The sequence below is a fragment of the Saccostrea echinata genome, unplaced genomic scaffold (genome assembly GCF_033153115.1).
Source record: "Saccostrea echinata isolate AGI-Se365-2 ecotype Australia unplaced genomic scaffold, CSIRO_AGI_Sech_v1 ptg000054l, whole genome shotgun sequence".
NCBI classification, from domain to species: domain Eukaryota; kingdom Metazoa; phylum Mollusca; class Bivalvia; order Ostreida; family Ostreidae; genus Saccostrea; species Saccostrea echinata.
This window is the reverse complement of record NW_026889803.1, coordinates 3,722,401-3,743,574: the sequence shown is the minus strand read 5'-3', so window position 1 is coordinate 3,743,574 and position 21,174 is coordinate 3,722,401. Positions and strand designations below refer to the sequence as shown.

The 21,174-nt window shown below is 33.3% G+C and overlaps 1 protein-coding gene across 1 annotated transcript; it reads right to left on the bottom strand.

Annotated features, from left to right (window-relative positions):
- Positions 1-1,619: 1,619 nt before the first annotated feature.
- On the bottom strand, positions 1,620-19,970 carry LOC133206205 (uncharacterized). Its single transcript, XM_061342148.1, has 10 exons — positions 19,885-19,970; positions 10,252-10,346; positions 8,794-9,206; positions 7,533-7,641; positions 6,873-7,022; positions 6,400-6,561; positions 4,877-4,959; positions 3,508-3,628; positions 2,787-2,936; positions 1,620-2,528 (listed from the first exon to the last, which is right to left on the bottom strand). Exons 3-10 carry the CDS (start codon positions 9,144-9,146, stop codon positions 2,427-2,429), a joined length of 1,230 nt encoding a protein of 409 aa, XP_061198132.1. The 5' UTR covers positions 9,147-9,206; positions 10,252-10,346; positions 19,885-19,970; the 3' UTR covers positions 1,620-2,426.
- Positions 19,971-21,174: the final 1,204 nt, after the last annotated feature.

Sequence of the window (21,174 nt, the reverse complement as noted above, 5' to 3'; positions counted from 1 at the left end):
CAGTTTTACTCATACATGTAAGTATAGTAATTATAAATTCATGTCATCAAAATTGATCTATTTTGATAAAGATGTACATGTGTCAAAGGTTTATGAGACTTTGTAAGTATAATAATTCAGTAGATGAAACAGTTTTTGTTTTATTTAAAACAATAGCTCTAGGATTTTTTTTTTCAAAATTTGTAGTAGACGTAATGCTCCATAAAGTAGGAGGTAAATGCAAACATCTGGATTATGCAGGCTACATATCATTGTGATGTTGAATTTGTAATAATGATGAAATGATGGGATATACTGTGAAATCATTAACATTCATGGGGCTAATTTCCATGGATTGTACAGGTTCAATGGGACATAATTTTGTGTATTCAATCATATCTACAGAAGGAAAGATGACTCTTAAAACCACAATTATTAATTTGTTGAGGATGTGAATTCGTGCATGCAAGGTACCCACAAATTCCACGAATATTGAGCCACCACGAAGTCTAATGTGTCCACAGTACTTAATGTATGTACAAGTGAGACACAAGTTATGTCATTAGGTTAAGATCAGTAATTCACTGTGGATGATAATTCTTCCTTGAGATCTTATGTTTATCATTTAATCAACCAAAGAATTTTTGGCTTGAATTAATTTGAATCTGTATACTACAGGGGGTGCTTGCATTTTAATTTTATTAAAACATCCTATCTGCACTATAGCAATCTAATTAAAATCTGATGTAAGATCTACTCCCTTGCTTGATTGTGTAGCAAGAATACGAGCAGCTCTAACATCTAATATCAACTGGATTGGGGTTAGGTGGTTTTGCAATTGTTTATTTACTGCACAGTGTTGAATAATGTCCATGATGTACGTATACATGTACCTGAAAATTGAAGATAAATAATGCCCCCCCCCCTTTCTGCATGAGATGCTGCATATTCCTACTTAAAAAATTAAGTAATCTTTGCAGTATTAATTAAAGTTTTCTATCTACTAAGAAAGTAATGCAAATGCATTGTAGATATGGAATAAGTTTCTATTTTTTTTTTATATGTATGAGATGCTAAGTGACAGTGAAGCAAATGATAGTTTGCATAAGTTGCTATGCAAGAATTATCAAGTGTTCCACTGATATAGATTTATACACACCAACACTTATACATGTATTTACATCTTGGCCTCACAGTTACCATATCTCATCCTGTGGATCAAACTTGATAGGTATGCATATGTCTGTTATTATAAAAAATCAAGGATTCGGGGGCATATAGTTTTTGCTCCTTCTGTCCGTTTGTCTGTCTTTTTCTCCTAATTTTTTTTTAATTTTTCCCATAACTTTTGATTGGTTGGAGCTAAGGCTTTCATATTTCAGGAATGCTTACTCTTTATATTATTGTTCCTAAACATTTGTTAAAATATACATATAATGATGCCAAAAAAAAAAAAAAACGTTACTTTGTATACATATCTGCACTTTTTTGTTTACAAAAATAGCATATTTCATTGAGATTGCAATATTCTATATTATAGCTATTCTTTAGCTATTATAGCTAAAGAATAAAGAAAGAGTTTCAACTTTTTTATTAAGTATAAAATTCATAATTCCAAGATATGTACATAATGTTTAGTATATAAAAACAGCCTATATATCATAATTAAAATAGATAATAAATATTCCATTTTTTTCAAGTTGGTCATAAATAGTCCTATAGAGTAATTCATAATGCCATTGATAGAAAAAATTGATAAACAACTTTCACAAAAAAAAAAAAAAAATTAAAAAGAACATGTAAAAAGAAGTATATAGTCTTCTTACATCCTTCTCCTAACCTATATATAGTAAAAGTATGCAATGCTCAAAATAGTACATCAAAATTGAAAAAAAAAATATGAAGAATACAACCCTGACAAATTTGATTGTGTATATGTGAGAGTCCTACATACACATGCATCACAAAGACTAACTTCTTCTTTAATAAAGTAGTTTATTGTCATAAATTCGATGTCAAAATTTCAGCATTTTCATGAAGGGTCTGTCAATTCAAAGACCATTCTAATGAGGTTAACATAACATTGGGAACAACTGGCCATCAGGCAGACAAAATTATCAAGAAGTGCTTTCTGCTTTGCAGACAGCACAAACAAGGATACATAATATGTCATCTGATTTGCAACTTCTTCCCTTTTAAATAAATACACCTGTTCATATGGGCTCATGATCACTGAAGATTGATTGATTATTTTTATGAACATTGCTCTATTTATAGAGAAAGAGAGCTTTGCATAAAATAGGGACATAAATCATACTAATTAATATAATGGATTAAGTATAATATTGCTTTAAAGGTTTAAATTATAAAAAAGGCATACATGTTAAATATGAATGGCATTATTTTCACTATTGTTAAAATCTTTATATTTTATATACTTGTTAAATCTAAGAAACTGGGACTTCATACACCATTCTGGACACCATCTCTGTAAGTTCTTTCCCTTTTTGTAATATCTTCTTGGAAATGAGAGATAGAAAAAGTTTCACCTATAAATCATATCAAATGTATTATATTTTTGAAAGTCAATGCCTTATATAATTTAAAAAGTTATGCTCTTAGTCCAAATTGTAGACAGAAAGACAGATAGACATATCAAAATTGTAGACTGAAAGACAGATAGACATATCAAAATTGTAGACTGATAGACATATCAAAAAGATGACCCACCAACTAAAAATTCTCACTGATAACGTTTATCATATAAGACCCACCAACTAAAAATTCTGATAACGTTTATCATATACCTGATCAGGGGGTAACAAAGTGTCAAAATGAGCCGGCAATTTCTTCCGTTTAACACCACCTCCTTTTATAATTTCTTCTAGAACTACAAGATAATTATTTCTGTTCATCAGCTGACTGGATATTGCCATAGTTTCTTCAACATTATATGCCTGTAGAGAAAAATGTAAGAAATGAAAAACACATCTCTCAAACACTATTACATACTGTAAAACACATATATTCTTAAATTTAACTGTGTTTGTGATCAAAAAATTTTCCAATAACAGTTATGAATATTATGGACATATCAATTAGCATTCATGTATCAAATACATGTATATCAAATAAGTGACAGGCACAACCTAACATCGTGTTTACTAACCTAGTAACCAGTAATCATTAGATCCTGTGTACAAGTGTACTTACCTGGTGGAACCAGCCTGTAGGAATCATTAGATCCCGTGTACTTACCTAGTGGAACCAGCCTGTGGGAATCATTAGATCCTGTGTACTTACCTAGTGGAACCAGCCTGTAGGAATCATTAGATCCTGTGTACTTACCTGGTGGAATCAGCCTGTAGGAATCATTAGACTCTATGAACTTACCTGGTGGAACCAGCCTGTAGGAATCATTAGATCCTATGTACTTACCTGGTGGAACCAGCCTGTAGGAATCATTAGATTCTATGTACTTACCTGGTGGAACCAGCCTGTAGGAATCTTTAGATCCTATGTACTCACCTGGTGGAACCAGCCTGTAGGAATAATGAGCATCTCTCCTGGATATACCTCTGTCTCCACATACTGAGCCTGGCTAAACTTGGGATATTGTCTCAGATCTGGGTCAAAAGCATCAAGAGGGCTGAATAAAAAAAATAGATATCATAAAGATTGTTACAATACTGAATGATGCAAGTTTACATTTGCATTGAAGTCTGTATCTTGGAATGGGTTTGAAAAAGGAGTTACAGAACAGGAATATTTTCATTGACATAAAGTTATGCAATCACTTTTGTGAAGGGGAGATTTATAGATCTAGAAGATTAATTTTGTCTTCCATGACAATTGATTTAAGTGCATGTACCAGAATTTGCTTTTTAATGATCAATATCATTATGTAAAATAAAACATTTTTCTATTTTACACATGAGACTCAACAAAGCTAGGTAAAACACACTTATAGATTTAAATCAAAACTGAGATGAGTAAAAATCAAATACTAGTAATAATTTTACAACAGTCCTCTATATGTATCAGCTAGAGATTCGACCAACTAAGGTGGAATTAATGATGCATCTGATAATTGCAATATTGATCTTGAAAAATAAATAATAATCAAGAACTTGATGCCCTTAAATACTCACACACAAAAAATATCTTGCTATGAAACAGAGGATTCATGTTTGTAATTTGCTCATTTATTCTAACTACAGTATTCAGAAACACTGTATCACTATTCAGGGTACAAAAAAAATGTTCTTGATGCTAAATGAGCCATTATGCAGATATGACAAAATAAAAACCCATTCAACAAAAAAACAGAATGGAGTTGATGCATATTTAAAGCTGCAAAGAATGTTAAACTACTTTCCATTGTACAACACTGTATTCTATACATTTAATAAGCCCCAGGCCTTGACAATCATCGGAGTCTCCCAAACTCAACAAATAATCAACCTAGATCCCAACTCTGGATCCTAGGGACTTTGAATTTCGTAGTTAGTTCTGGAAGAGAATTTTTTGCCCATTTATCATATTAGCAGCATTTGTATGCTAGAAGTGTAGGAGTGTAGCTGAGAATTTTCAAAGATGAATTTAATAATTACATTTTTGAGGATTATTTAATGACCACTCAGTCTGACTCATGGACATGTACAAAACTTTTCATTTACCATTTTGCTATTTATCAAAAGTGCTTTCAGAATAAAATCTGAAAATATTTCAAGTTTTTCAATACTAGACAATGCACAACATTGAATGAAAATAAATAACAGAACAACAAATGAGTGACTTGGATGACCTACAAATGTAAATGCAGGAAAAGACACAAAAGTGCAGCTACACAATTCATATAAAACATGTAGATAAATTCATAGAAGTGAATGGATACCTATTGTATCTTATACACTCTAGGGGAAATCCACAAGAACTTTTTTCTACATACAAAAGATGGTCCTGACCAGGAAGGAAAAGCTTGTAAAAAGAACAAAACAGCTTGACAAAATTGACTTGTATCCCTTTAGTCTTTTGTATCAAGGGGGGTACAGTATTTATAGGCTTTGCAGTTGATAACCCTATTTATTTACCAGGCATATGAATAAAATACTGATTAAAATGAACTTTGCCAGCTTAATTTACTTTATGAATTCATTTTATATCTAACTTTAACTTTGTGACCACTACTATTTAAAATTTACCATTAGTAACCAGAAGTCTCTGATGAGACTGTAGCTCTACTGGTCTGTACATATAACAAAGAAAAAGTAGCAATTGGATTTGAAACTTTGCAACATGCAGCAATAAATAGAATTATGTATCTTAATGTAGTCTATTTATGTGCCAAGTTATATTGAAATCAAACAAAAACTGTAGGAGGAATAGAGTTTTAAAGGAATTTCACAGAAATTTCTATTTTTAGTAACCATGGCAACACCTTCATCGAAATCAAAAACCAATGCATTCAATTATGTATCTTAGTGTAGTCTACTTGTGTGCCAAATCATATTGAAATCTGAACCAAAACTGTAGGAGGAGTAAAGTTTTAAAGGAATTTCACAGAAATTTCTATTTTTAGTAACCATGGCAACACAGCTCATCAAAATCAAAAACTGATGCACTAAATTATGTATCTTAATGTAGTCTACATGTATCCAAAATAATATTGAAATCAGACCAAAACTGTAGGAGGAGTAGCATTTTAAATGAATTTCACAGAAATTTCTATTTTTAGTAACCATGGCAACACCATTCATCAAAATCAAAAACCGATGCACTGAATTATATATCTTGTGTAGTCTACTTGTGTGCCAAGTTATATTAAAATCAGACCAAAACTGTAGGAGGAGTAGCGTTTTAACGGAATTTCACAGATATTTCTATTTTTAGTAACCATGGCAACACCGCTCATTGAAATCAAAAACAGATGCACTAAATTATGTATCTTAGTGTAGTCTACTTGTGTGCCAAGTTATATTGAAATCAGACCAAAACTGTAGGAGGAGTAGCGTTTTGAAAAATTGTTTACAGACAGATGGACAGACAGACAGCTAGACAGACAGATGGATGGACACCTTACTATCGCATAAGCTCTTCTGGTCTCTGACCAGTAGAGCTAAAAACTACCCCTGGTAAGTATATTATGTAGGCCCACAATTTTTTGTATTCTAATATTATTATACACCTTTACCAAAATATTACAACTATGTAAATGCACTAGAAGATTGGTAGATTAAATATATGCATAACAAAATTTCCACAGTATGTTAATTAGAATCATTCATCCCCATTTTGATTCAGCCGAAAATTACCATTTTTTCCCTTGTGTTAAAGTAAACAGCACACATATTGCAAGAATTTTTGTCCATAGTCCTGAAAATTAAATGTTGATTCATGATCAGTTAATATGTCACCCACCTTCCACTTTTTCACCCCACTGAGGACTGAACTGATGGCTGTCCAGTTGTACGGGTCCATGTGCAGGGTGGAACGAGAATGTTTAGATCCCCACAAAAAAGCTGCATCCCAGGGGCGAATTTCAGAAGGGAAGAAAGAGAAAAAATTTTCTGATGCATAAATCTGAAACATTTAAAATACATATAGACGGATATTGAAAAAAAAAAAGAACAATTTTATCAAAAAGGTTTACATACAGTCATAATACAGTTGATCATTATCTCGAACATATGTCTAAGTGATTGGAAAGTGCCTACCACGTATTTCTTATGTATTTTACCCTCGATATTTCAAACCCTCAGATATCTTGAAGTTTTTTCTTGGTTCCATTGAGTTTGAGACGAGGTTCGACTGTATATGTAATTATGATACATGTAATATAATATCCATGTGAATGCTGACATATAAGGACAAATATAAGAGGTTCATATTACATGTTCTCTTATGTCCTCTCTCAGCTCTGGTCTCTGTAGTATAAACATTTCATCCTCCAGGTAGTTCCATGTGTTCACATTAGATTGGTGGAGTGTACTGATAAAATCCTCCAAAGATCGCACATATCCTGTCACATGCTGGATGCCATCCTAAAATAATAGCAAAAATCACATATACTGTAGATCTATATTTTCGCGACACCTTATTTTCATGAAATAGCTATTTGATATTTATTAGCTAGACAAAATTTTCATGAGCTATGGTTTTTGTTGTATATAACCCTTAACAATACAAATGTACACGAGAATAAAATTTTTGCGAACAGACAGACATGCGTAATTATGCGAAAAAGAGTTCTCACAATTAAAAAATGATTTACAGTAGTCAAATCTCAAAATCTCAAACATGGTGGGGACTGATTTAAAAAAAAAACTGCACAAGAATTTGAGATAACAAGATTGAGATTTTTATGTATGATAAGATCAGAACTGCCGATTCATTTTGAAGCACCTGATGATCAATGGGCTGTGTATTCTGTAAATCCATGTGTCAGATACCTATTTTCTATGGCATCTGTTCTGAGATGTTTAAACTCAATACAGATTCTAAATCTAAATCCAACATCATGATCATTAACATATATTTTTTTTTTTACTTACTACTATAGCTTTGAATGTAATCCTCTGTCTTCCATACTTTTTAATGAAAAAATCTTTTGTCCAGTTGAAGGCTGGCCAATGTTGTACAACATCAGTAATAATAACTGGCCTGCATTACAAAGTAAAAGAGAATAAATTAACATTATCTAATGGAGAGTGTTACTTTGTAAGCCATTTTTATAATTTTTAACTTACTGAAATATGGGTTCTATCTATAGATTTTAAAGAAGCCCACAGACCCAAGTGGCACCTGAACATCGTAACACAACTCTTTTAATTTTCACAGTTAAAAGCATATAAATTTGCACATTCGTATCACTGTATTCTTGAGAATGATCTCTTTATAGATTGTTATTTTTTTTTTTATAAATTGCTCCTATACTTAGTTTCTTTACTTTCCTCATCCTTGCCCTCAGGGCTGAATATTGTACAATCTTGAATCTACATAGCATACTTGCATCTAAATTTGAAAAATTGTAGCCTTTAAAATAGTCCCCATGTGGGCTTGGTAGGAACATACTTGAATTTACACTGCTTAAAGATGCTAGCATAAAGATTTGACAATTATTAGCTTTGAAGTTTTTGAGAAGAAGATTTACAGTAAATGTATAATTTTTTTCTATACTGTGAAATCTTTAATTTTCCTGGGGGTTTACCGGTAATTTTCGTTGTTTTTCTGCTATGAAAAGACCCACAAATTTATATCCTCCATGAAATGTTAAATTCCATACTGCAGTATGATGTCTCTCCTTTATCCACAAAATCAAATCCCCTTGAACCAGTATTTTTTTTATAAACCATGAAAATTTAACCCCACGAAAATAAGTAATTTTGCAGTAATTTCTACATGAAACTGAACTCTTCTGTATCTGGCACCTTCACCATATAAGAATTAGCTTCTACAGAAGTTTTATCATTTCGGACTCAGCAGGTCTTGACAAGATGTCTTTTGAATTATTCCTCTGCATTTTCACTATTCGTTAATTATTTCCCCTTTAGTAAAGGGCATGGACATTTAAATTTCCATCACCTAAGGATGCTTTGTAGCAAGTTTGGTTGAAACTGGCCCAAAGGTTCTTGAGAAGAGGCCAATTATACAAAAAGTAACTTTTTTTGCACAGTGGACTATACATGATTACAGACAAAAACTGAAAGCAATAGGTCATCTAGTAAGTGATTCTGTGTTTTAGAAATTCTTTTTCACCAGGCATGGAAAAAAAACCCCAAACAGATTCATTATAATTTATTAAATTAATCTTACCATTTTCCATCATATATATCCCAGAATTCCTCTAGTGTAAGTGTGAATCTTTTGTCAACAGACCATGAATTTAGGGGTCTCTTGTATGACTCCAAATTCTCCTCTCTTGTTTTTAAAGCTGCATTAAAGTCAAATTGATATGGAAAGTCCACTAGATTTATCCCCCTTTTAATGACGTTTTCCTCTAGCTCTATCTTCTTTTTACTAACACTAACAGATATCGCAGCAATCATTATACAGGAAAGAACCAGAACCAGCAGCAGACGACATGGTGTCACCAATTCTCCCGTGGAGTACTCATCTGCGAGTTTCTTTGCCTTGACACTGGGAGGTCGAGAGTAGAACTTCTTCATTTTTGAGATCCAGATCAATTCTAGCCTTTATGTGTGCTGCCTATACAGCTTGTACAAAAACTGTTAAAAGATGAACCTCACATAATATCAAACAGCATTTTATTTCTCATCTTTGACATCTTTGTAAATATATGCAGGTTTATATTTTCAAAACAAGTAGTTTTATTGAAATTATTTGCAGCACACTAATCAATCTACCATTGTTCTTCAATCTTAAACAAATATTATTCCATTTTGGAAAACTAATGTCAACAAAGAAAAACTTTTATTCATATTTGTTGAATAATAGATCAATTAGTCTACCAATATTTTAATAACTCTGTTATATTTAATACATATTTTCAAAAATTGTTTATATCAATATACCGGTAGTTTAATTCTGATGGTAACATGTGATCTGACTAGATAGAAATGTATAACCTGTATTGCCTACATAACAACATGACAAGTCAAAAACATATCAATTAATCCACTTGACATTACTCTTAAATTTTAAACAACTTGGTCATTTTTGAAGGGAAATTGTCATATTTTTAACACTTAATGATAGAAAATTAAATTAAGGAATGAATTTAATAACTACCCAAGTAATAATTCTTTATAACCTGGGTTGAAAAAGTTCAAGGTTTTTTTATAAACTGCTTCGCATTTCACTGTTTATAAAGCAAAACTGTCCTGATCTAGGTTATACAGTATAACTTTGGCAGCTATTAAATTCATTCCTTCAATGTTTGAGTCATCCTTATCAGAATCACAACACACTTTTCAAAGAGTAAACAAACTGCATGTTTGCTATCTCCAGTTCTTCATGCATTTTTTTTTAATAAAAGAAAAGATAAAATCCCTTAAAATTATCTTAGAATTAGAAAGAACAACTAATGCTTTAAAAATAAAGAAAAAAATCAAAATATTGATTTAAATTCAAAATTCAATTCTAACCTACTAACACTGGTGCTATTCCACCAACTTAAATATATAAAAACATTTTGACCTTGAAAATATATCACAAATAAGATGAAAAATGCAATGAAACAAATATCCAACATTCAGTTGACACTAAGATTGAATTAAAACAGAGCAATAAAAATTCAAATTAAAGTCTTACAGTCAGAAAACAGCATTCCTTGAGTAAGTTCTTCTGCAGAATAACATCTAAATCTATGTTGCAACTTGTCATCAATACTTGTGTCAATGTCGCACCTGTAAATTATAAATTAAGTTTACAAATCTAATCAATACCGGTAAGCCATTCTCATTCCCACAAACACTTCTCTCTGCTGTGAACATCAACAATACGCTACACTGAAGACAGGTTTTGATTCATTAATATTTTAAGCCTTCAATATGTTCAATGACTATACACATTTAAAAAAGATTTCAAAATCATTGATCTTCAGCATCATCATTTGCAGATTTTTATTTTCAAAAGGATGGTCTATTTGAAATGCTGAATTCAAGCAAAAACATTTTTAAAAACATTGTCAAACACTTTGAGATCCTGGTGATAATTTGTATTTTCAAACTATGATGACAGAGATCAAAGCATTACAGTTCCAGCAATGAATGCAACTTTTATCCCTCATCAGTTAACAGCATATAATCTTGTAGCAATGCTAACAAAACAAGAAGCTCATGGGCCATAATGCTCACCTAAGTCAATTTGGCCCTGCTGTTTTTTCATCATATTTATTTTTAAATTTCCCTCTTTAATTTCATAAAAAAAATTGACTCCAAATTGTGGACCAATATCTACCCCAAGAGAACTATGATTTAATCAAAGTTAAAACCACACAATACTGAGATGTTTCAATATTGATATGATCAATATGGCCCTTCTTCCCTGGAGAAATTTTTTTCCTTTACACATGTATTATGTTGAATTTGAATCTCTAATTATGGCCTAACCCTAACCCCAAAGCTCATAGTTTAAACTAGATGTGTTTGTGAAACACTGTTGCCCTAGTATGGTATCTCATGGTGAAAATTTCTCAAATGCAAGTAAAACTCCAAGGTTAAGGTCAAAAGATCAAAAATGTTGGTACTCAAAGAAAGGTCTTGTCTCAAGGAATAAACCTGTGAAATATGAAAGCCCTAACACTAACACTAAGCGTTGAAAAGTTGTGGCGAAGGTTAAAGTTTTTCAAATGTAGATCAAACTTCAAGGTCAAGGTCAAATGGTCAAAATGAATGGTGCCAAAGAAAAGGTCTTGTCACAAGAAATGCACGTGAAATAAGAAAGTCCTAGCACCAACCATTCAAAAGATGGCCAATTAAGGTTTAAGTTTTTCAAAAGTTGGTCAAACTCCAATATCAAGGATAAAAAGTAAAATCTTTTGGTACAAAAGGGAAGGTCTAGTCACAAAAAATATACATACGAACTATGGAAGCCCTAGCACCAACTGTTCAAAAATTATGGCCAAGGCTAAAGTTTTTTGAAAATTAGGTAAAATTCTAAGGTCATAGGGTCAAAACTGTTGGTAAGGGAAGGTCTTGTCACAAGAAATACACCTGTCAAATACAAAAGACCCAGCACTCACTGTTCAAGAGGTATGGCCAAGGTTAAAAATTTTTTAAAATGGGTCAAACTCTAAAGTTAAGTTCTAAAGATCAAAAATACACAAGATACCATTAAATTTTCACTAATTCTTAATTATCTCCCCTTGGAAAGGGGTTTGGGCCTTCATTTGGACAAACTTGAATCCCTTTAATCCAAGGATGCTCTGTGCCAAGTTTGGCTGAAAATGGCCCAGTGGTTCCGGAGAAGAAGATGAAATTCTGAAGTTCATAACAACAATGATGACAGCAACAGATAACAGATCAATTTTGATCAGAAATGTTCACAGTTCAACTTCAACTCAGGTGAGCTTAAAACTAAATCTTGCAAATTGATTTGACTTAGAACTTAAACTGAATTCTATTGCAGTATTAACCAGTGGGGCACAGTTTTTCCTAAAATGAACCCAAATATTTTCATCACTTTTACAGATATTTTAAAAACAAACCATAGCTGAAAAGAGTGACTACATGTATGTTTATTTTTCCAACTTTGTTTTTTGATAAATGTTAATACTTTGAAGTTCAAAGATTCTGGTCAGAGATAATGGTAAAAAATACTAACAGACAACCCAGAAATTCACTCTTTATTTAAACTAAAATATTAATAACAAGAGGCCCAAGGGCCTTAATGGTCACCTGAGTATAATACAACAATTCAGAAGTTAAATACACTGATAGTTGAAGCTTTGTTGCCCTAAAGCAAGAGAAGTAGGAAGATCAGGATCAACAAAATAATTAGTCTAGTATTCAGTATCAACTCATAAATTAAGTTCTAATCTGTCCCCAACTTAACACTGTGCAGACTATTAACAAACTATTAGTGCTTCTGTACTATTTATAAACCCATATTAAGACCTCTAGCATTGACCTCTCTTATGGTCTTTGAAGAACTTTTAATAAGATAAGTTATTTTTGTCTCATTTTTATTTATCTATTACTTACATGTCTACCTGTTTATTAAAACTAAGAAAGTACTTTTTTAATTATATGATAAACATTCTTGCATAATTATCTTATTCTATTAACCTTTCAAATACATTATTTACAGTGATTAATTATCAAAGGTGAATGGAAAAGGGGAATAACTTCTCTCAGTAGAATACAAATTAATAGAGCCCTGCCCAGGACCAGAATGCTTAGACCAATGGTCCAGATGTTTAAAAATCTGGTAGAAATACGCTTACTCATATCATTTAAACTTTTACTCAGTTTGCTTCCAATATGCCCAGAAGCAGAGAAGAATTTCACAGGTACAATGCATTTTCACTACAGATTCAACAAAGCCTTACCCTAACACCAGAACCCAAGACCAAGGGTCAAGAAATTTACAAATTTGGAAGAGTTACCCTCATCATCATAACTATGGACTTCAAAGAATTAACACTTTTCCACTATATTATCAAAAGCCCCCCCCCCCCCCCCCCCCCCCCCCCCGTATGCCAGAACCCCTGACCCTAGGACCACAAGATTTAAAAATTCTATTCGAAGCTCCCATTTTCAACACAGCTAAGCAATTTATTTATCAGCTCAACACTAAGGAGCAGACAGGATTAATTAATGATTAATAGAATTAATGCTTTTTCACTATATAATCAATAGAGCCCCCCCCCCCCCCTCCTCAAGAACCCCAAAAACTGAGGCCATATATTTAAAAATTTTGGAAGAGGCATCCTTGTCTATCATAATCATGCACTTAGTTTGTTTATAAAATCTCCAGTAGCAGAGAAGAAGATTTTCAAAGAATCAATGCATTTTCACTATATAATCAATAGAGCCCCGCCCTAACACCAGAACCCTTGACCCTGGGGCCAAGAAATTCACAATTTTTGAAAAAGCATCCTTATGCATCATAACCATGTACTTAGTTTGTTTAAATAATACCCAGGAGCAGAGAAGAAGATTTTCAAAGAATTAAAGCATTTTCACTATATAATCAATAGAGCCCCACCCTAACACCAGAACCCCTGTCCCAGGGGCCATGGCTTTCACAATTCTGGAAGAGGCCCACCTCCTCCTCATATCTATGTACTTAGTTTATCACCTTAATGCCCAGGAGCAGAGGAGAAGATTTTCAAAGAATTAATGCATTTTCACCATATAGTCGATATAGCCCTGCCCTAACACCAGAACCCCTGACCCTAGGGCCATGAAATTCACAATTTTGGAAGAGGTACTCTTGCTCATCATAACTATGTACTTAGTTACTTTATTTAATATCCAGAAGCAGAGAAGAAGATTTTCAAAGAATTAATGCATTTTCACTATATAATCTATAGAGCCCCACCCTAACACCAGAACCCCTGACCCTGGGGCTGATGAAATTCACAATTTTTGAAAAGGCACTTTTGCTCATCATAACTATGTACTTAGTTACTTTATTTAATACCCAAGAGCAAAGAAGAAGATTTTCAAAGAATTAATGCTTTTTCACTATATAATCTATAAAGCCCCGCCCTAACACCAGAACCCCTGACCCTGGGGCCATGAAATTCACAATTTTGGAAGAGGCACTCTTGCTCATCATAACTATGTACTTAGTTCCTTTATTTAATACCCAGGAGCAGAGAAGAAGATTTTCAACGAAATAATGCATTTTCACTATATAATCAATAGAGCCCCACCCTAACACCAGAACCCCTGACCCTGGGGCCATGAATTTCACAATTTTGGAAGAGGCACTCTTGCTCATCATAACTATGTACTTAGTAATTTTATTTAATACCCAGGAGCAGAGAAGAAGATTTTCAAAGAAATAATGCACTTTCACTATATGATCTATATAGCCCCACCCTGGGGCCAGAACCCCTGACCCTGGGGCCATGAATTTCACAATTTTGGTAGAGGGCTCCATGCTTATTACAATGATGCCAACAGTTTGACTGCTTGATGTCCAGGAGTAAAGAAGAAGATTTTTAAAGATTGCATTATTTTTGGTGGTTTTAGCCCCACCCCTCAGGCCCCAGGGGGGCAGGGACCATGAAATTCACAATTTTTGTTCCCCTTCACCCATAGATGCTACATACCAAATTTGGTTGAAATTGGTTGAGCGGTTCCAGAGAAGAATCTAAAAATGTTCAAAAGTTTACGACCGACGTACGACACACGACGACGGACAAAAACGGATAGCAATAGGTCACCTGAGTTTACTCAGGTGACCTAAAAATGTCATGAAATCACATCACCTAGGATGTCCAAACAATGTTGGTTCACTTGGAAACTGGCCTGCTCTAACAGCTTTTATTTGATCATTCATTTAGAAAATATAGATTACATGCAACACCCAGACATGTTTAATAGCACACATCCATAAGATTTAAGATTGCATGATGCATCCTCAGTGCCATCATCTATTGAAGTTTTATCAACAGTTACAGCTGAGTACTTGGAATGTAACACCTGTTACACAAATTTAATCAACATCTTAATAATTGCCTGGTATAAAAATGGTGTTAAAAGTGTTTGTGATTTCTTAAACAATGAAGGAAATTTTTTAACTCTCACTGACTTTGAAAATAGATTTCATTTGTTTAATGTTTGCATTATGCAATACAACAGTATTATCTGTGCTATATCCAGGTATTTAAAAACAATGTCTATAGACAAATCATCTGTTAAGAGACAATGTACACCTTTTATTCCTTTTTATTTTGAAAATATTATTGTATACGAGAAGTGCACAAAAATAATTTACAAATATTTGAATAGTAACCTTGTCACTCCTACATCAATATTTAGATGGAACCAGGAACTGTCAGTGTTTTTGGAATCTGATATTTGTGTTCAAGATGTTTTTAAGGTTTGTTTTAGAACAACTATGGATACTTCTGTTCAATGGTTACAGTATAGAATCCTTCATAGAATCCTTCCAGTGAAGTATTATTTGAAGAAAATAAATATTTTATCTGATGACCACTGTACTTTTTGTAAACAGGAGATAGAAACAATACAACATATATTTTTGAATTGCACAAAAATCTCTTCATTATGGAGTAATCTTAGTATGCACATTTTTACAAAAACTTCTAAAAGAGTTGGGTTTAACATGTGTAATATTATTTTTGGTGAAACTCCATTATTTTATCATAACAGGGTGATGAATTTCATTATTCTTTATACAAAGCAATATATATTTTCCTGCTTGAAGCAAAACAAAATACCTATGATTAATGGGCTGCTACATTTTTTAACTCTTAAGTACAAAATAGAAAAATGCATATCAATTCAACAATTTGAAATGAACAATTTTGAAAACTTATGGTCACCATGGATTAATATTTTTGAGTTATAAACATTTATTAAAGCACCAACAATAATTATTTTTTCAAATGGAATACTTGTACCTCATTGTTAATAATTTTTTTTTATTTCATTCTTGTTTAAAGTCAGAAGGGGAAGTGTGAATGTGTGAGAGAATGTGAAAAAAAGTTTCAGTATGTTACTTGATATATCTCTTTTTTCTAATAAAAAAAAAAAAAATAAAAAAAAAAAAAAAAAAAACATCTTAATAATTGCTCCTCAGAAATAAATCTGCTAAAAGAACTTTACCTGATCACTCATCCAGGTCACTTGCAACATCTACAACCTAGCAAATCTACAATCTTAGCATGACTATTTCATAATAAAATGTCAATCTTACATTCGAACCAGAAGTCTCTGATGAGACTGTAGCTCTACTGGTCTGTATGTATAACAAAAGAAAAGAAACACTTGGATTTGAAACTTTTCAACATGCAACAATAAATAGAATTATGTATCTTAATGTAGTCTACTTCTGTGCCAAGTTATATTGAAATCAAACGAAAACTGTAGGAAGAGTAGCCTTTTGAAAGTATTTCACCGAAATTTCTATTTTTAGTAACCATGACAACACCATTCACCGAAATAAAAAAAACAGAAATACATATTATGTATCGTAGTGTATTCTAACTGTGTGCCAAATTAGATTGAAATCAGACCAAAATTGTAGGAGGAGTAACGTTTTATGGAAATTTCACAAAAATTTCTATTTTAAGTAACCATGGCAACACTGTTCATCAAATTCAAAAACCGATGCATTAAGTTATGTATCTTAGTATAGTCTTCTTGTATGCCTAATTATATTAAAAGCAGACTAAAACTGTAGCAGGAGTAGCGTTTTAAAGGAATTTCACAGAAATTTCTATTTTTAGTAACCATGGCAACACCGTCAATCGAAATCAAAAACCGATGCATTCAATTACGTATCTTAGTGTAGTCTACTTGTGTGCCAAGTTACATTGAAATCGGACCAAAACTGTAGGAGGAGTAGCATTTTGAAAAATTGTTTACAGACAGACGGACAGACAGATGGACGACCGACACCTTACTATCGCATAAGATCTTCTGGTCTCTGACCAGTAGAGCTAAAAATGAAGAATGAGATTTGATGATAAACTTTAAAAAGGAGCCACAACTTTTTTCAGTCTCTATGGAGCCCCACTGCAGAGATTAAAATTTTGACACTAATGCCATGGTCATAAATACACAGAGGACTTTTATGTTTCTTAAAATATAAGGGTGCTGATGAAAGCTTATTTTATTTTAGACTCAACCTCTTTGTCTACTTATACAGGGTAATAAAAAATGTTGGAGTTCTGACAAGACAATGGGGGACAACAACAATATACATGAACTTTCATTAGAAAGTGCAATTAAAATTAAAGTTTTTAGATTAACATATGATCATGAATTCTATAGTTGATAAAGTTTTTCACTAATATTAGTGCTTTAATATATACATAAATACAGTGGTGGCCCCACCTGTTGTTTGACCTCCCCAGGCACTGAATATGTGACAATCATTGTATTAAATCATCATATCAATTTTATATTTATTACAAGGAAAGGATTCACTTAGTTGAATGAACTTGTGTCCAGCCCTTTTGTTTATATATTTACAAAAATATAATTGTGCTTACAACAAAGCCAGGTTGATTGAATAAGTTGCTCCAATTTTGTGCATCTAAAAGTTTCATGTACTAGCAATCGATCTTTACTATTGATACATGTAATCAGGCTCAGAAAGTGTAACAAACTTATAGTTGAAAATAAAATTCAAATGCAATTTATCATATTTATTGTCTTCTATATCTTATAAGAATTAAATAAAATGTTTGGCAGTTTGTTCCTTAAGGAACGACTTTACCAGCCCTTAGAAAAATGAGCTAAAATATAGTTCAACTAACAGGGTTCGAAAGAAGGCAACTTCAATATATATGAGATCGCGTGAGTGATCAAAAAAGTGAAAAGTACAAAGTTTTTGGCCTTTTTGACCCCAAAATGGAATTCTAAGGTTATCCTCATTCTCTGAAAGAAAATTAATAAATATTGTTCATTGAAAAATCAACAAAAAATAATTGACAACTAAGCACGTGCAGCGCATGCTCAGTGTCGTTTCTTTTCATACTTAGCCATTTTTTCATGCAAACAAACCGACGAGATGCCGTTGAAGCTGAGTTAAGATCTTGCATAAAATACAGAAGCAACTGAATTTCTTATTTATCTGAAAGAATGAGTTCTCGGATGGTATGGGAGGACCATAATCTCACAGGCAGATGCTAGACTAACCCTAATTAGTCAAATAATGTGCGAGGACTAACCCTAATCTCTCGGACGGATGCGAGACTAACCCAAAACAGTCGAAAACTTATCAAGGACTAACCCTAATCTCTCAGCTGGGTGCAAGATCAACTCTAACCAGTCAAGTGGTGTGCAAGACTAACCTTTATCAGTTAAGTGACGTAAATCTTAGGTCATAGTGCAACGAGCGCACATATCTTGAGGATCTGGGGACCGGTAAAGTAAAGTCTACCTGTTCTTTAATAAATACAATAATTTGGGGGAAAACACAATTATATTTTATATTATTTTATTTCAATCTAGATTCTAAATTAATATTTTTCTCATTCTTAGAATATTTTTGTGTTCTAAATTCCATAATTTAAAAAAAATTATTCTGGGGATTATTAAATTATTTGATGAGATGACAGAAAATATTTTGTTATTCCTACAGTATAAATTCAAATTATGGAAAACTTAACATGTTGATTTTTTCTGTTGACATTTTACCAAGTTCATAGTAGAAATAACAATACCATATCGATCTTTTTTTTTCCTAAGATAGATGGCATAGGCAAGTTTGTTTAAATTGGCTACGTTAAGAGTTACTGTTCTTGTGCATTGCATTTCGGAACGGAAAACCCCTGTTTGAAGGTATACCCCTGTTTAAGGGTTCGACCAGACTGTATACAGCTGCAATAGACTGGGAATGTTGAAAATAGACTTTAATGGTCAAAGGCAGCAGGGATCGACATTAACGTTTGTCCGATTGGCTGGGGCAAGTAAATTCTCAGTTTGGGCAAGTGAAACTGTCAACGTACTTGTCCGATTGGGCAACTGAATTTTTCTGATAGAAATGTGTACTGTTATATCTAGTTTACATTAGTTTATAAATTAAAAAAAATAAAAATTGAAACACTTGTAACACTTGATTTCTCCCGGGTACTTGACTGACATTGTTTTTGCATTCGGAATTCCTCAGAAGGATTTCAAAATTATACTGTTAATTAAAAATCAGCTTCATTATTCCTTTTTTCTTTCATGGTAATTACACTCTACATCTAACAATTTTGTTGCCTACTTATCACGCTTATTAGGAAATTAGATTATCTTATTCAATATATGTTTCGTAGCAACTGCCTTCCTTTAGCGGTGCTTCACTGTGAGTTATCTTGAAAAATAAAAATTCACAGAAGGATGATCTAACCGAAAATAATTCTAAAAAGATAAACTTCATTATAAAGGCAACAAATGGGAAGGGGGGGGAGGTGTTGCTGCATAACAGTGTGTGTTTACAGATTAAATTGACAAGGACATTGATAAACACTCCTAGACAAACGTACCATCGCATTATTTTTCTTGTAGCTCAACTTGCCAAATAGACAGTAGTGTATCTGATCACACCTTTTCTTATCATATAAACATTTACAGTTATGAATTAAGTTATTTTCTTCATTCTTAATTTGGGGCAACCAAGCTTTGCATTCGGGCAAGTCAACGTTTGAGATTACTTGTTACTTAAGTGAATTCTATCCCTGAGGCACTTTCTCAAGCCCTTCTAGGAGGCAAAATGTACAAACTACATCTCATAATGACTATTAAATACCTCAACTCTTTGCACAAAAACTGCCAGGGCTCGGTTTTTAACTAGTGTTGTATGTATCGAACTTGTGGTTGCAAATGTCGTGTGCAATCACTCGTTTTTCTTCCTAGGAGCTCAAACAGGAAATGCAAAGATTTCCCTACTTGCCTCGAGTGAATGGTAGGATCATTAAAATCCGGAATAACAAGGTTCCTTCAAATATCTCCTATGGGACCGTTCAACATCTATGGACCATGGCCGTTGGAACCGGGGGGGGGGGGGCACGGGGGGGGCCGTGCCCCCAATAATTTTGCCGATATATAGATTTCTATAGAAAACATAGATACTATATGCTTGTGCCCCCTCAATAAAAACGTGAGCTTTTTTTTTTTTGCTTGTCAAGAAATTTTGGTAGTTGATAGTGCCCCCTCAACTGAAAATGTATGGCTGTGCCCCCCCCCCCCAACTGAAATTGCCTCCTACGGGCCTGAATGGAAGCACGGGACCGGCTTACTTCTTGGCTTTGGGAACTGGATCTTGCTAACTCCCTCTTTGATATACCTTAACTTTATACTAATGATAGAAAGAACTCAAAATTCACCAGTTGCTTGGGGCTGTGCGGCCCAGTCCACCACCAGCAAGTCAAATTTTAAACATTGAAACTGAGACATTTTCTGACACTCAAATTTAGCTGTTAGAAATGCTGAAAAACTCATCAGCTTCTGAGAGCTTCACCTAACGAACCCCCACCAGGACTTCGCCCTGATCCCATTGGGGACCTCAAGGAGGCCTTCATTTCCTTCCAAATCAAGTAACCCCCCCCCCCCCAACCCACCCGCCCCTGACACTGCTACAATGCCAACCGCGATAAGCTGCCAACTTTCAATTGTTCACTGGCAAGTGCTGCTTACGGATGATTTTAAAACACATGGACGAATATTATAACTCTACGAAGGCAACAATACAAAAACTGCAAAATTTCCTGACAAACAAAATAACCAATACCTTTTTAAGGGGGTGGGATACACCTTATATGAAGGCAAATAAAATGAGGGAAAATGAAAATCGGTAATTCCAATATCTGTAGGAAATGTTAAACATACGAAAGGGGGCTTTATATACCAGACCCGTGTAGGAACCAGCGGATGGGGTGGGAGAAAGATCCCCAAATAATTTTGCCAGCATATACCACACAGTAGAAAACAAAGCATAATTTACAAGTGCCCCCTTCATGGTAACGTATGAACGCCTCAACTTTTTTTTTCCAAACTGACAACTAAACTTTATGATAGTGAATTAAATATTTGTCTTCAA

Coding starts and splice junctions, on each gene's coding strand:
- LOC133206205 (XM_061342148.1), bottom strand. CDS start 9,146: ATGAAGAAGTTCTACTCTCGACCTCCCAGTGTCAAGGCAAAGAAACTC. Junction 7,642..8,793: donor GATATATATGATGGAAAATG/GTAAGATTAATT, acceptor TTTGTAATGCAG/GCCAGTTATTATTACTGATG. Junction 7,023..7,532: donor TTACATTCAAAGCTATAGTA/GTAAGTAAAAAA, acceptor CTATTATTTTAG/GATGGCATCCAGCATGTGAC.